General features: G+C 39.8%; 1 protein-coding gene across 1 annotated transcript; it reads left to right on the top strand.

Moving 5' to 3' along the window:
- Positions 1-2,267: 2,267 nt before the first annotated feature.
- LOC310987224 (cytosolic 5'-nucleotidase 1A-like) lies at positions 2,268-11,591 on the top strand (the record flags this gene model as incomplete). Its single annotated transcript, XM_083973414.1, has 6 exons — positions 2,268-2,390; positions 5,712-5,822; positions 8,901-9,036; positions 9,146-9,268; positions 10,311-10,441; positions 11,352-11,591. Exons 1-6 carry the CDS (start codon positions 2,355-2,357, stop codon positions 11,589-11,591), a joined length of 777 nt encoding a protein of 258 aa, XP_083829540.1. The 5' UTR covers positions 2,268-2,354.
- Between the last annotated feature and the right edge of the window lie 1,828 nt (positions 11,592-13,419).

The raw sequence follows: 13,419 nt of genomic DNA, 5'->3' as shown, positions 1-13,419 counted from the left end.
TATCCTCAGCTGCTGTGTTCAACTGGTCTGACTGGTCGCTGCTACTGGGAGGTCGAGTGGAGAGGAGAGGTTGAAATATCAGTGAGTTACAGAGGAATCGGCAGGAAAGGAAAGAGTTATGACTGTGGGTTTGGATGGAACGATCAGTCCTGGAGTCTGGAGTGCTCTGATGGTCGTTACTACGTCTGGCACAATGGCAGTCGGACAGACATCACCTCCTCCTCCTCCTCCTCCTCCTCCTCCTCCTCCTCCTCCTCTGTCTCTACCAGAGTAGCAGTGTATGTGGACTGTCCTGCTGGCTCTCTGTCCTTCTACAGAGTCTCCTCTGACTCACTGATCCACCTCTACACCTTCAACACCACCTTCACTCAACCTCTGTATCCTGGGTTTGGGTTTAGACTCTGGTCTGATTCCTCAGTGTCTCTGTGTTGAGTGAATCAGAGTCTCCTCCTGTCACAGAAACCTTCTCACTGTTGAACAGACAGTTCAGTCTCTACATGTCTGTCTCTCACATTCATGGATTAACTCAGTTGATTTTTTAAAACTCTTCTCAATGATTCTTGTAAACTTCTTCCTCTTCCTTTAAAGATGGAAGCGTCGATTATTACAGGACAAAAACCACGGTGACTTTTACTCAGCTGCTGATGAAGGACGAGGCCTAATATCACCAAGCTAAAAGTCTCTGAGCCGCCAGCGTCACTGAGGAGAAAAACACATTTTAAACAAATTCACTGTTCATGTTCAACTTTACAGGCTGTTTGTGAGCTGGTCACAGGTAAACAGACACAACAATAAACACAACTGCAAACAAACATAATGTTGTAGAGACGCTGAATATAATGAATTACATGTGATTTATTTTTCTTTGTGGTTTTACTGAATCAAATGAAACAATTTGAATCAGTTTTATATGTAATGTGCATTTCCTGCAGCACAAAAACCATCAGCTACTAATCCTACCAGATAATGATTGTTCTGTTAACATGACGCTGAGTTCATAACGTTTGTAGATTTAAATTTATCTTGACTTTGAGACAGATTGTTTTTTATTATATATTTCTATAATTATTACCTAACTGCTGTTTCTTGGAAACTGGAGCCAATTAACACCCATGAATTCATTTTCGTTTATTAGTGATCATTGATTGGTTCATGGATTGTTTGGGATTTGATTGGCCGTGCACATTCCTGTTCGACTACACTACATGGTTGTATGGTTTCAAACTGACACAATAAAATATAAAATAAACATGAACTCATGTTGAAGACCATGTTTTTTATTTGGCACGTCTGACTGTAGCAGGTGACAGCAGGTACGAGTCGTTTTGGCTGCTGGGCGGAGGGATTTCAAAAGCACAAGTAGTTCCAAGTATTTGCTTCATGTGTCGTAATGTTACATAATTATCAGTCAGGATCAACAGACAAGGAGGCCAACGAGGGCTGGCCTACACAGGCAGCTTATCCCCCAAGGTGTGTGTGGGGGGGGAGAGATTCTAGGATGAGTTTACCACAAGTAGTGTGTCTACTTGTTCTGTTATCTGTGCCTAAACATTAACTTTATATTTTCAATATTTAAACTATTTCACAATAAAATGTGAATTTAAAACATTATAGTTTCTGCATTTATGCAGTATTTATCAGTAATACAGTGAAAATTAGAGGTAATGTGAAAATTTACTTTGCAAGTCGATTTCGGTGTGCACCCCTAAATTTTCTGCTTGCGCTCCTAAAATTTTAAGTTAGGGGCCACTGTGCTCTTAGTCAAAAAAGTTATTCTGGAGCCCAGTTCAGTGTGTACAATAGTCTATAAACAGTATAAACTTTGTGTTTTTGCATGTAGTCACTCACCTCAGATAGCCTAACTGTGGAACATCCTGGAAAGACATTACAATCCAATCGCAGAGCGCAGGCTAGCTCTCCCCGCCACACAAACAAACACTTTTTTTTTCTTGTTGTGATGATTCTCTAATGTCCAAAATATCTCCAACTGTTTATTTTTGTAAAGAAGACAACTGATTCTCGGAGAAAACGGGCTAGATTTTTCCCCCCGACTGGATGGATGAAGCTCCGACATGAGGTGGCGTGGTGGCGTTCAATTTCACGTTTTCAAGTAGGAGGTCGGGAAAGAGTTCCCAGTTCCGAGTTGTCTTGAACGCAGCATTAAAGCGGTAGGCTACGTCACACACGTCAGAAAAGCGGAAGTGAACTAAAGAGTTGAGTGTGACACCGTCACCACAGCAACAGCTGCTGCTGCTGCTGCTGTTGTTGCTGTGGTGACGGGGTCGTTGTGTCCGTGAACAGGTAAAGATAAAGAAACTTTAACCTGTCGAGGCCGTGAAGGCGCCGCAGCTGACATGGTTTCCACGGTGCAGAACACGGACGTGAAGCAGGTAAGTTAAGAGAGACTCACCTGGGGCTGAGGCAGGTTATTATGGGCTGTCTCACACCCACAAACACAACTAGAGATCTGAATTTCACACATCTGCAGAAGAACTCCGACAGAAACCAGAGGAGTGAGGCTGTTTATCAGAGTTGTGCACCAGACTCCGTTTAAATAATCATGATTTTAAGTATAATAATGTTCTTTTTTGAAGCAAACATCAATAAAGCTCATAGTTTGAGACGTGAGTGACTTATGTTCAATTCGGCACTGAAATAAAATCCATGCAGCCACACGTTGCACTAAAATCCAAACTGATTAATCTTGCACAAGTTCCATCAGACCGGGAGAGATTAGAAAGTGATTAAAATATTAAAATATAAATGCATAGATTATATAATGTAGCCTAATTTGAGGAGCGGGACCTAATTATTTCAAAACACCCATAATCATTTATTTACCTGTGACACTTCTGTCGCAGATTAGTGACGTAAATGTGAACTTGCACGTTTTCTAGTGGAGATCCGGATCGATGAATAAGAGGCTGAAATTCAGGTCAGTTTCTGCAAAGACTGAGAGAAAACGAGGCAGAATTATATTTTAAGATCTTTATGATTTAGAAAACAGAAGTTAAAATGTTTTATAATGATGTCAAAAAGGTCAGTTTGCTTTTCTGCCCCCTTTCATTCAGAAGTTGCATTTTTTTTTTTGTGTCAAACCAAATAGAAGGTCTCTGGTTAAACTCTTTATTTTATTTCTTCAATGAATGAAACAAATGAACCAAAAAATCCATGTCCATGCTAGTTCTGTATTTCCAATTTCTGGTACTTTATATTCTATTACAATTAAACCTAAAAGTCTTGACTTCACCACATTTGTCTGATAATATAAAACAAAAATATTATCAGCACATAAGAAACTTGTTTTAATCAACACACAATAAAAAACATATAGCCTAAACATATTTGATGTGTTTTTGTAGGTCAAGACAAGATGAAACTGTACTGATGCTCATTTCACCTTCACTGTCACATTATGGAACGACTCAATAATCAATATCCAATAACATGATTCACATTTCCTATCACTATACGTATATCACTGATTCTTGAGAGTCGGGACAAAACACGTTCTGAAAAACTTTTTTGGAAAATTTACACTATATTGATTAGAGTTATATATTCAAGTAGATAAAGATCTGTTCTATTTAACCATGTAAAGGTGCAGGCTGGAGGTTGAAAAACATTTTTAACAAATTCACATGTTTACCTTAAGGACTTGATTTGTGTCAACTCCGTCAGACACACTAAAGGTATATAATTATATAATTATAATAGCCTAACAAGAATGTTAAGTTCTGATGTGTTTTTTAATAGTGTTTAGTTGCTCTGATATGCAATAAAAAGTAAGATATAAACTTAAGGTTTAATTTCACACTGTTATGAATACACGGATTTCTAAAAATTAGCATTTTCCAACTTTATCTTTTATTTTGCCACTATAGAAAAAAAATCCTAAAGTGAATAAAACACAAGAGGATGTAGATCTGATGATCCTTTATTACTTAAACAACAAAAACTGAAGAAAGAATTATTTGTTTCCCCAAAAAATTACAAAAACATGTATCTGACGGTGCTGATGAAGATCTGACGGAGCTGACGGAGTTGACAAAATTGTATTTGCATTTCTGATCAATGAGCAAAACCTTTTTTAAACAGATGGAAGTGACACTAAATTAAGAAATAGCAATCCCTTGTCTTAATGAACATATTTTTAATTCGACTATAATAAACAAAACTGTAAATACACCATTTCAAACTATAAAAAATTGCACTTCTTCATTTTGTACTCCGAAGCCCTTCTATAATGTCACATTATCTAGCATTTGATTGGAAGATGTATCTGTTTTGGACAAATCTGCCACAGATGACACTGTACTGCATATATTACACTAATGATGGTGGAAAGGCAGGGTTTTGCACACTGTCCGAGTCAAAGAGACTGGATGCTGTGGCATTCTGGACACATATCCTATGGATCATGTCTTAAAATATATCAAGACAAAATTACCACAGGTGCACTTTTGGTATGATGGTCCAAGTAAACTGATTTGAAAAAGCAACACTGAACTTCTTCCCTGCTCTATAAGAAGTGTGAATATTTTCAATAGTGAAAACTACACACTGTACCTTTAAAATGTTACATCAATCAATAAATCAAACATGTAGACAAGTGCTTATATAACACATGTGCTGGAAAGTCATCCAATAATAAGCAGATAGAAAAGAGAAGACAATTATTCAATAAGCAGACCACAGTCTGGCCGTGCTCTACAAATCATAAGTATATTGTAATATAATGTAATTGCATGCTATATACCTACATTAATGTGCAGATAAAACCCTAAAATAACATTCTATTCCTTTACTATATTTGAAAATAGTATAATATTAGCACATTTAAGCAGTTATTGGTGAATTTGTCAACTCCGTCAGCTTACATGTCAACTCCGTCAGACATAAAATCTGACGGAGTTGACTCTGACGGAGTTGACGAAATGGCATGTTTTTTTCCTTCTGCAGAAAAAAGCCTTGCAGCTAGCTAGCTAGTTTTTTGGCTATTGCTATCTGTCTCCATAATCTCAATTAAATACTTTCATTGAGTCCACTATGGTTTTAAAAAAGTATCATAAGGGAGAGATGGTGTTGACATGCTCCGGCTGTGACCATAGGAAAATTGACATTGTTCATCTAAAATATCAAAAAATGTCAACTTTACCAGACCATGTGTGGTATTGATGCATTCACCACAGCCAGGAGAATGAAGAGGGATCCTTAGGGGATAGCTGGCCATGCTATTGCCTGATTTAATGAGGTTTATGAAAAAATCTGACGGAGTTGACGGAAACAGAGGACACAACTTTGATGGGCAGATTTCTGTGGAAAATATTTTTAGATGTTCATGGCATGCATTGTTTTATACATTTATAACCCTTATCTTTGATTTGATATAAATGTTTTCACAATTGTAGAGGTTTTTAAAGTTTTTTGGGGCTGGTGAATATTGTGACCTATTGCTGAGGACAAGAGAAATAACATGGGCCGTCTGACCACTGGTCATATAATTAAACAAATATCCCCCCAAAAAGGACTTATCTATGCTAAAACATAACATCAGTATTCACAACTCCTTTAGATCTAACTTTGTGAGTATGTCAATCATTATTCATTTCTTTATTTTTGATATAAATAAGACTTTTCTATGTGGGACATGTTTTGTCCCGACTCTCAAGAATCAGTGATATAACTCATGTCCTGTGTTTCTTCTGCAGAAAGATGCTGATCGTGCGGTGGTCGTTGCCGTGACGTCTCGGTCGGTGTTCGAAGGTGGAGCCGATGGTGAAGAGGCGTACGAAGAGGGCGTGGCCTTCCCGCTGCTGCAGGTGTGTGGAGGAGTTAATGTGTTTATTTCATCATCGATCTCACTGCTGTTCAACTATTTAATACAACAGCATCTATGAACTGTCAGATTTTCACTCGGCTGTAGTGAAACTGAACTCGTTGCACAATGAAAACCGTCTCTTTTTTCAGCAATATGATGATTAAACACTTTACATTCATGGAAAAACATAAAATAAATACAACTCTCCAACTCTAAACTCACACTCTGAGTCAAGCAGCTTCTCAGACAGAACTAAATCCAGATGATCGAGAAGAAATAAGATTTGAAGAGACGTTCCCAGATGTTTCTTCACTCCTCTTCCTACTTCCTGTCTGTTTTAAATTTTAGACGTTTCACAAGAGCCTCAACACTATCTATCTATCTATCTATCTATCTATCTATCTATCTATCTATCTATCTATCTATCTGTCTATCTATCTATCTATCTATCTATCTATCTATCGTTCTATCTATCTATCTATCTATCTATCTATCTATCTATCTATCTATCGTTCTATCTATCTATCTGTCTGTCTGTCTGTCTGTCTATCTATCTATCGTTCTATCTATCTATCGTTCTATCTATCTATCTATCTATCTATCTATCTATCTATCTATCTGTCTGTCTGTCTATCTATCGTTCTATCTATCTATCTATCTATCTATCTATCTATCTATCTATCTATCTATCTATCGTTCTATCTATCGTTCTATCTATCTATCTATCTATCTGTCTGTCTGTCTATCTATCTATCTATCTATCTATCTATCGTTCTATCTATCATTCTATCGTTCTATCTATCTATCTGTCTGTCTATCTATCTATCGTTCTATCTATCTGTCTGTCTATCTATCTATCTATCTATCGTTCTATCTATCTATCTATCTATCTATCTATCTATCTATCTATCTATCTATCTATCTATCTATCTATCGTTCTATCTATCTATCTGTCTGTCTGTCTGTCTATCTATCTATCTATCTATCTGTCCATCTATCTATCTATCTATCTATCTATCTATCTATCTATCTATCTATCGTTCTATCTATCTATCTATCATTCTATCTATCGTTCTATCTATCTATCTGTCCATCTATCTATCTATCTATCTATCTATCTATCTATCTATCTATCTACGTATCTATCTATCTATCTATCTATCTATCTATCTATCTATCTATCTATCTATCTATCTATCTATCTATCTATCTATCTATCTCTACCTTCTTCACCTCCTCCTTCAGGTTGAACTATGATATAAACTCAGTGACACGTCGATGTGAACGTGAGGCGTCAGCTGCTTCTCCGAGGAGCAGGAGGTGAACGATTTAAACCTTCACTGAGTCGTCTGAGGTTTCTCATTACAGACGACAAGCGCATAAAAATAGACCAGACCTGGAAAACACTGAGCAGCTCATGTAATAACCAAGTAGCCTCCACTTCTCTTTCTATACAGATAAGAGAGAGTTTTCACTAGAGACGGAGAAACTGCAGCGTCATACAGACCGTGTACTGGTGACGCCTCAGTTTGTCCATAATGATGAATATTATTATTGGTTTGTGAGCTGTGGTATCAAGATATGAACTTTGTTGACAAGAATAGATAATCAATTTTATCTCCAGAATATTTGTATCCACTAATTGTATTCTAGAAATGTTACAACTATAAACTTCTTTTTTTTTCCCTAAAAAAATATATTTTAATAAAATACAAAGTACAACTACCTTATTCCTGAAACACTACGACTTTGTCCTTGAATTACAGCTGCATTATTTCTGAAATTCTGGGATTTTATTCCTTCATTTCTTTTGTTTATCCTTTAAATATGAATTTATTCTTGTGACTTTGTTCAGGAAATGTTACGAGTCCAGAAATACAACTTTATTCCTCAGATATTATAACTTCCTCCTTTTAAAATATATTTTTTCAGCATAAAATGCTACGACTTAATTTTCAAAGTACAACTACATTATCTCAAAATATTAAAGTTATTCTGGGAATGTTACAGTTTTATTATTGAAATACCACAGTATTTATTATACATTATGTATTTTAACCCTCCTGTTGTCTTTCTGGTTTCAAATTGAACCAATCTGTTCCCTCCCTCCATCTTTCTTTCCTTCCTTCTTTCCACAATCCTTTTTCCCTTCCCTTTTCCTTCCCTCCTTCCTTCCTTCTTTCCCTTCGTCCTCATTTCTTCCTTCCTTTTTGACCCAATTGACCCAATCTGTTCCCTTCCTCCATCTATCTTTCTTTCCTTTTTTCCGTCCTTCCTTCCTCCCTTCTTTCCCTTCATCCATCCATCTCCTCCCTTCTTTGACCTAATCTGTTCCCTCCCTCCATCTTTTTTTCCTTCCTTCCTTTTTCCCTTCCCTTTTCCTTCCCTCCTTCCTTCCTTCCTTCCTTCCTTCCTTCCTTCCTTCCTTCCTTCCTTCCTTCCTTCCTTCCTTCCCTTCATCCTCATTTCTTCCTTCCTTTTTGACCCAATTGACCCAATCTGTTCCCTTCCTCCATCTATCTTTCTTTCATTTTTCCGTCCTTCCTTCCTCCCTTCTTTCCCTTCATCCATCCATCTCCTCCCTTCTTTGACCTAATCTGTTCCCTCCCTCCATCTTTTTTTCCCTCCATCTTTTTTCCCTTCCCTTTTCCTTCCTTCCTTCCTTCCTTCCTTCCTTCCTTCCTTCCTTCCTTCCTTCCCTTCGTCCTAATTTCTTCCTTCCTTTTTGACCCAATTGACCCAATCTGTTCCCTTCCTCCATCTATCTTTCTTTCGTTTTTTCCTTCCTTCTTTCCTCCCATCTTTCCCTTCGTCCTTCCTTCCTTGACCCAGTAGGACAACAGGAGGTTATAAGCACCACCACATTGTAACAATCACAGTCGAATAAATAACGAGTCAATAAATAGATAAATAACCAAAATTCCTCAGTTTCTGAAGTTGATCTCACCGAATCTCACCTAAATTTCACCAAATGTGAATTAATCCGCCACAGAAAATAGTCCCCGACAACAGAGGGAACAATGTGTGAGCTGTTGTTTTGAAGACGACACATGAAGGGCTGGACTTTGTTTCCCATCAGGCTCTGCAGAGAGTGAATCAGCGTCTGCTGGAGGCGAATCCCACGGAGACGCTGCTGTTTGACGTCGTCATGGTGACCACTGATGCGCAGCAGCAGCAGCAGAGCTCCCGCATCATCAGCAGCACCAGACGCTACGGTAATTTAACTTTTTAAGAGTTTATCCGATCAGTGACGGGTCAGTGTTCACTTCCTGTTGTGACATCATCATCATCATCATCGTCATGGTCACCGTCGCTCTGCTGCAGGTCTGGACGTCGGCAGCTTCTGTTTCTCGGCTGAGGAGGATTTCACCGACTGTTTGCTGGACAACAACGTGCAGCTGTTCCTGACGACGGACAGAGACGAGGCGTCGCAGGCGTCGCAGAAAGGTGAGGAGGCTTCGTCTCTTCTTCATCACCACGACGACGTCACCACGACGACGCCACGTTTTCACAGCAGGATGATTAAAACTTAAAATATGATGAAGTTCCCCTCCATTGCTAACATATTGGTAATGGATTGATCGTGTATAGGGCTGCAACTGATGATTATTTTTGTCATCGATTAATCTGTTGATTATTTAAACGATTAATCGATTAGTTGTTTGGTCAATAAAATGTTAAAAAATGCCAAATCAGTGTTTCCCAAACCACAAGACGACGTCCTCAAATGTCTTGTTTTCTTCACAAACCAAAGAGAGACTCAGTTTATTGTTTGTTATTGTCATAAAGGAACAAATAAACCAGAAATATTCACATTTAAGAAGCTGAAATCAAAGAATTTGGACTTTTTTTCTCTTAAAGGGACAGTTCAGCATTTTGGCAAATTGGCCCATTGCCATAATCCCTTTTTAGCAGTAGGTTTGTTACCTTTAATTGTCAGTGCAGAGTTGTTTTCGAGGCAAATGCAAAACCACGGATGCACGTTGCCTTCAGGGACAGTTTTTCACCAAGCAGTCTCTGCATTTACCTCTAAAACAACTCTGTCTGGTAACGTTGTGTTATTATCTCATAGCGTGGTGAATGTGCAGGTCACAACTTGTCCACCAGAGCGTTTTGGAGTTGTTGAATTGTGTATTTGATGAGTTTGATGAGGGAAACCAAGAAATCCCACTAGCCTCCATAGCGTAGCTCTGAGCAGCTCACGGCTCTGCTCCGCCGTTCTAAAAACAGCTTGCACCAACAATTAAAGGTAACGAACCTACTGCTATGACTATAGGGATTATGGCAATGGACCAATTTGCGAAAATGTTGAACTATCCCTTTAAAAAAACTACCCATCTGATTTTTCGATTATCAAAATAGTTGATGATTAATTTAATAATCAATTATTGTTTGATTAGTTGATTAATTGTTGCAGCTCTAATCATGTATTGATGGTGTATTGGTGAGTGTGGTGTCAGAAGGTGAATCCTCCTTGTCCTCGGTCCAGGCGTCCTCTCGGCGCTGTTGGACCAGCAGACGGCTTCCTGTTCGTCTGAGCAGCTCAGAGTTTTATTCTGTGGCGACGCCGTCGTCCAATCCGACGTCAGCCCGGCGTCGGCGTGTCAACGGGCCGCTCAGGTAGCTACTCGCCGCCGCCGCCGCCAGCTGCCTCTTTCATCAGCTCTTGTTAACCTTTCCCATATTCCATGTTATAAACTGTTTGTATACAGTATAAACTTGTCTGTATACGACATCTACTGCCTGTCCTGGGGGAGGGATCCCTCCTCTGTTGCTCACTCTGAGGTTTCTCCAGTTTTTCCCTTTTAAAGGACAATTCCAGGTGAATTCAACTCGGGGGTGTATGTTCCTATCATTTTAGGTCTAAAAGAAGGAATGTGAAGATTTTCAGTTTAGTTGCGTCTGTTTTGTGGTAGTTGTGTCTGTCCCCGCATCGCCACGGCAGCGATGAATGGGAGCGGATGTAAGTTCTGCTGCTTAGGCTGTTTACATCCCTCAAAGTCGGGATTTTTTTCCACAGACAGCGTCAGATGGCGACTCAAACATGCACCAAGAAGTTTATTTACTTCAAGCAAGCCGACATGTTTGTAAAGCTCGATCTAATTCAAAGTCTCCCGGAGTCTCGCGCGAGACCCAAGTTGCCGCTCAGTGTGTTCAGTCGCAATGGGAAAGCTCCCGTTTGTGTCATAAACACAGGAATATCGACTCTTGACTTGCTTCAAGTGTAAATTTTTTTCCACAGACAGCATCAGGTGGCAAACATGCGCTGATAAGTTTTTTTTACTGGACCTAAAATGTTAGGAAAATACACCCCCGAGTTTCGCCTGGAATTGTCCTTTAAAAGGGTTTTCCAAGGAGTTTTTCCTCAGTGGATGTGAGGGTCAAAGGGCAGAGGATGTTGTTATGATGGGATGTGAAGCCCTTTGAGACAAACTGTTTGTAAAAACGGGCGATACAAATAAAACGGCCTTGTCTGGTCGTCCTCTGCTCTGACCTGGAGGTTGCGTTCACTGTCTCTCTCCTTTTGCAGAGTTTGTCGGCTCGGCTCGGTGAGATGCGGCGGAGGTTCGGCATGGTCGACAGCCCGCTCAGCTTCGTCATGGTGACGGCGCGCGGCGGCAGAGAGAGCTGCTGCGCCGCGCTGAGGACGCTGCGGTCTCGGGGCGTCGGGCCGGACGAGGCGTACTGTCTGGCCGGGGCCCCGAGGGGCCCCATGCTGTCGCTGGTCAGACCTCATTTCCTGCTCAGCGACGGCAGCCTGGAGGAGTGATGACATCACAACGTCGCATGACCTCACAAAGAAACGTTCACTGTGTCTTTAAGAGAAAGTTCAGATCGTCAGTCTGACTGAAGGTCAAAGGTTCAACCTCAGAGTTTCTGTTTATTGTTCATGATGAGGTCACTGATCGATGACCTCACGTCTGAACTCAGTGCTGTTTGACTCTGATTCACTTTCACTGTTCGGCTATTGATTGGTGATTGGGCTATTGATGAGTTCAGGTCTGATCAGGTTATGATCGGTGTTTGGTTTAAGAGAGAATTAACTCTGAACTCAGAAGATTTTAGGTTAAAACTTTAGGAAAATCAAATAATTGATTATTATTATCGAGTGTTTTAGTGTGAAGGTCGTCACACACAGATGGTTAAACCCAAACTGTTACATTTGTTTCTGTCGTTTGTTGCAGAGAGATTAGAGATTATGTATTTTATACATGAATAAAATATTAAAAACAGCTTTTGTGTCTGTTGGTGTGGTGTCTTGTTTTGACCAGCGGGGGGCATCATAGGCAAGGATGTTACAGTAAACATTTGGGGGGTTAGATCCACATGAGGATTTTTTTACATGTCACTTTGTATTAATGGCAAGGGGACATATCACACCACCATATTTCTGGTTGAATAAAACCTACATGAAATTGATTGCGTATTCCTCTTTCATATTGTCTTTATTGGTAACCGTTTTATAAAAGCAAGATAATTAAGCAATATCACACGAGAGGGAGTGCTGTTGTACTGTATATCAGCACGGCTGTGATTCGGTCGTAGGCACGAGGCCGCAGGCCGAGTGCCGCAGATAATCACACCGTGCTGATATACAGTACAACAGCACGACCTCAAGTGTGATATTGCTTTTATACAACAGTGCTACGAGCGCATTTTTAGAACAGTAATAAACTACAAGAGATTATGATTTGTTTGTTTATTTAATCATTTATTTGGCTCCGCCAACAGAAATAGTTCCGCAACTGGAAGGGAGACAAGGCTGTTGCCAGGCAACACATAAACATTTCATACTAGCTTGCTACTAGCTACTAGGTTTTCCACCGAGCTGCTTCCAGTGCTGGTTCTGGTTCTGAGCCCGTGTCTGATTAGCACCGGAGCAACAGGACCAGCGTGAAGATACAGAGACGTTATCGATACCGTATTACATTTGTTTATCTGCTATGTAATCAATATAAACACAGTTGAAGCTAAGTAGCTGAGCTACGTGGCTAACAACAGCTAATGCTAATATCAAAACACATCACCGTCAAAACGTAGTTGCCCCCGCAGCGATTTTTTCCCCAGCCGGGTTTAGTAGAGATTTATCTCCAATTAGACGGACCAGGTCAGGTCCAGGTTTTAATGTTCAGGTCCGTTTATAACTGTAGCAGCAGCAGCAGCAGCAGCAGCAGCAGCAGAGAGATGGGGCAGCTCCTGTATGGGGAACGTGGCTCTGTCTTAGCTCCTGTCCAGCTGAACAGCGGAGTGATTATGTCTGTGAAAAGTCCCAGTGCTGTTATACTGTATATCAGCACTATGGAATGTCTTGTTGTCCAATCAAATTGCTCGGTTGGGACCGGTCGGAACTAACTGTTGTATAAATGCAATATAGCAATACATATTTCTTAATTGTTTCACATCAAATTATTTACAGGACAGAGATGAATACAGTTTAATAATTATCTCAGCGGCATAACAGAAAAATCATTAGCTGGTAGGATTAGCTGATGGGTTTACATCAGCAGGAAATGCAGTAATGATTCAGTAAAACCACAAAGAAAAAGAAATCACGTAATTCATTATATTCAGCGTCCATTTAACATTATGTTTGTTTC

This window comes from Trachurus trachurus (assembly GCF_905171665.1).
Source record: "Trachurus trachurus genome assembly, chromosome: 6".
Taxonomy (NCBI): Eukaryota; Metazoa; Chordata; class Actinopteri; order Carangiformes; family Carangidae; genus Trachurus; species Trachurus trachurus.
The sequence above is the reverse complement of the archived record's forward strand: the minus strand, read 5'-3'. Positions and strand labels throughout refer to the sequence as shown.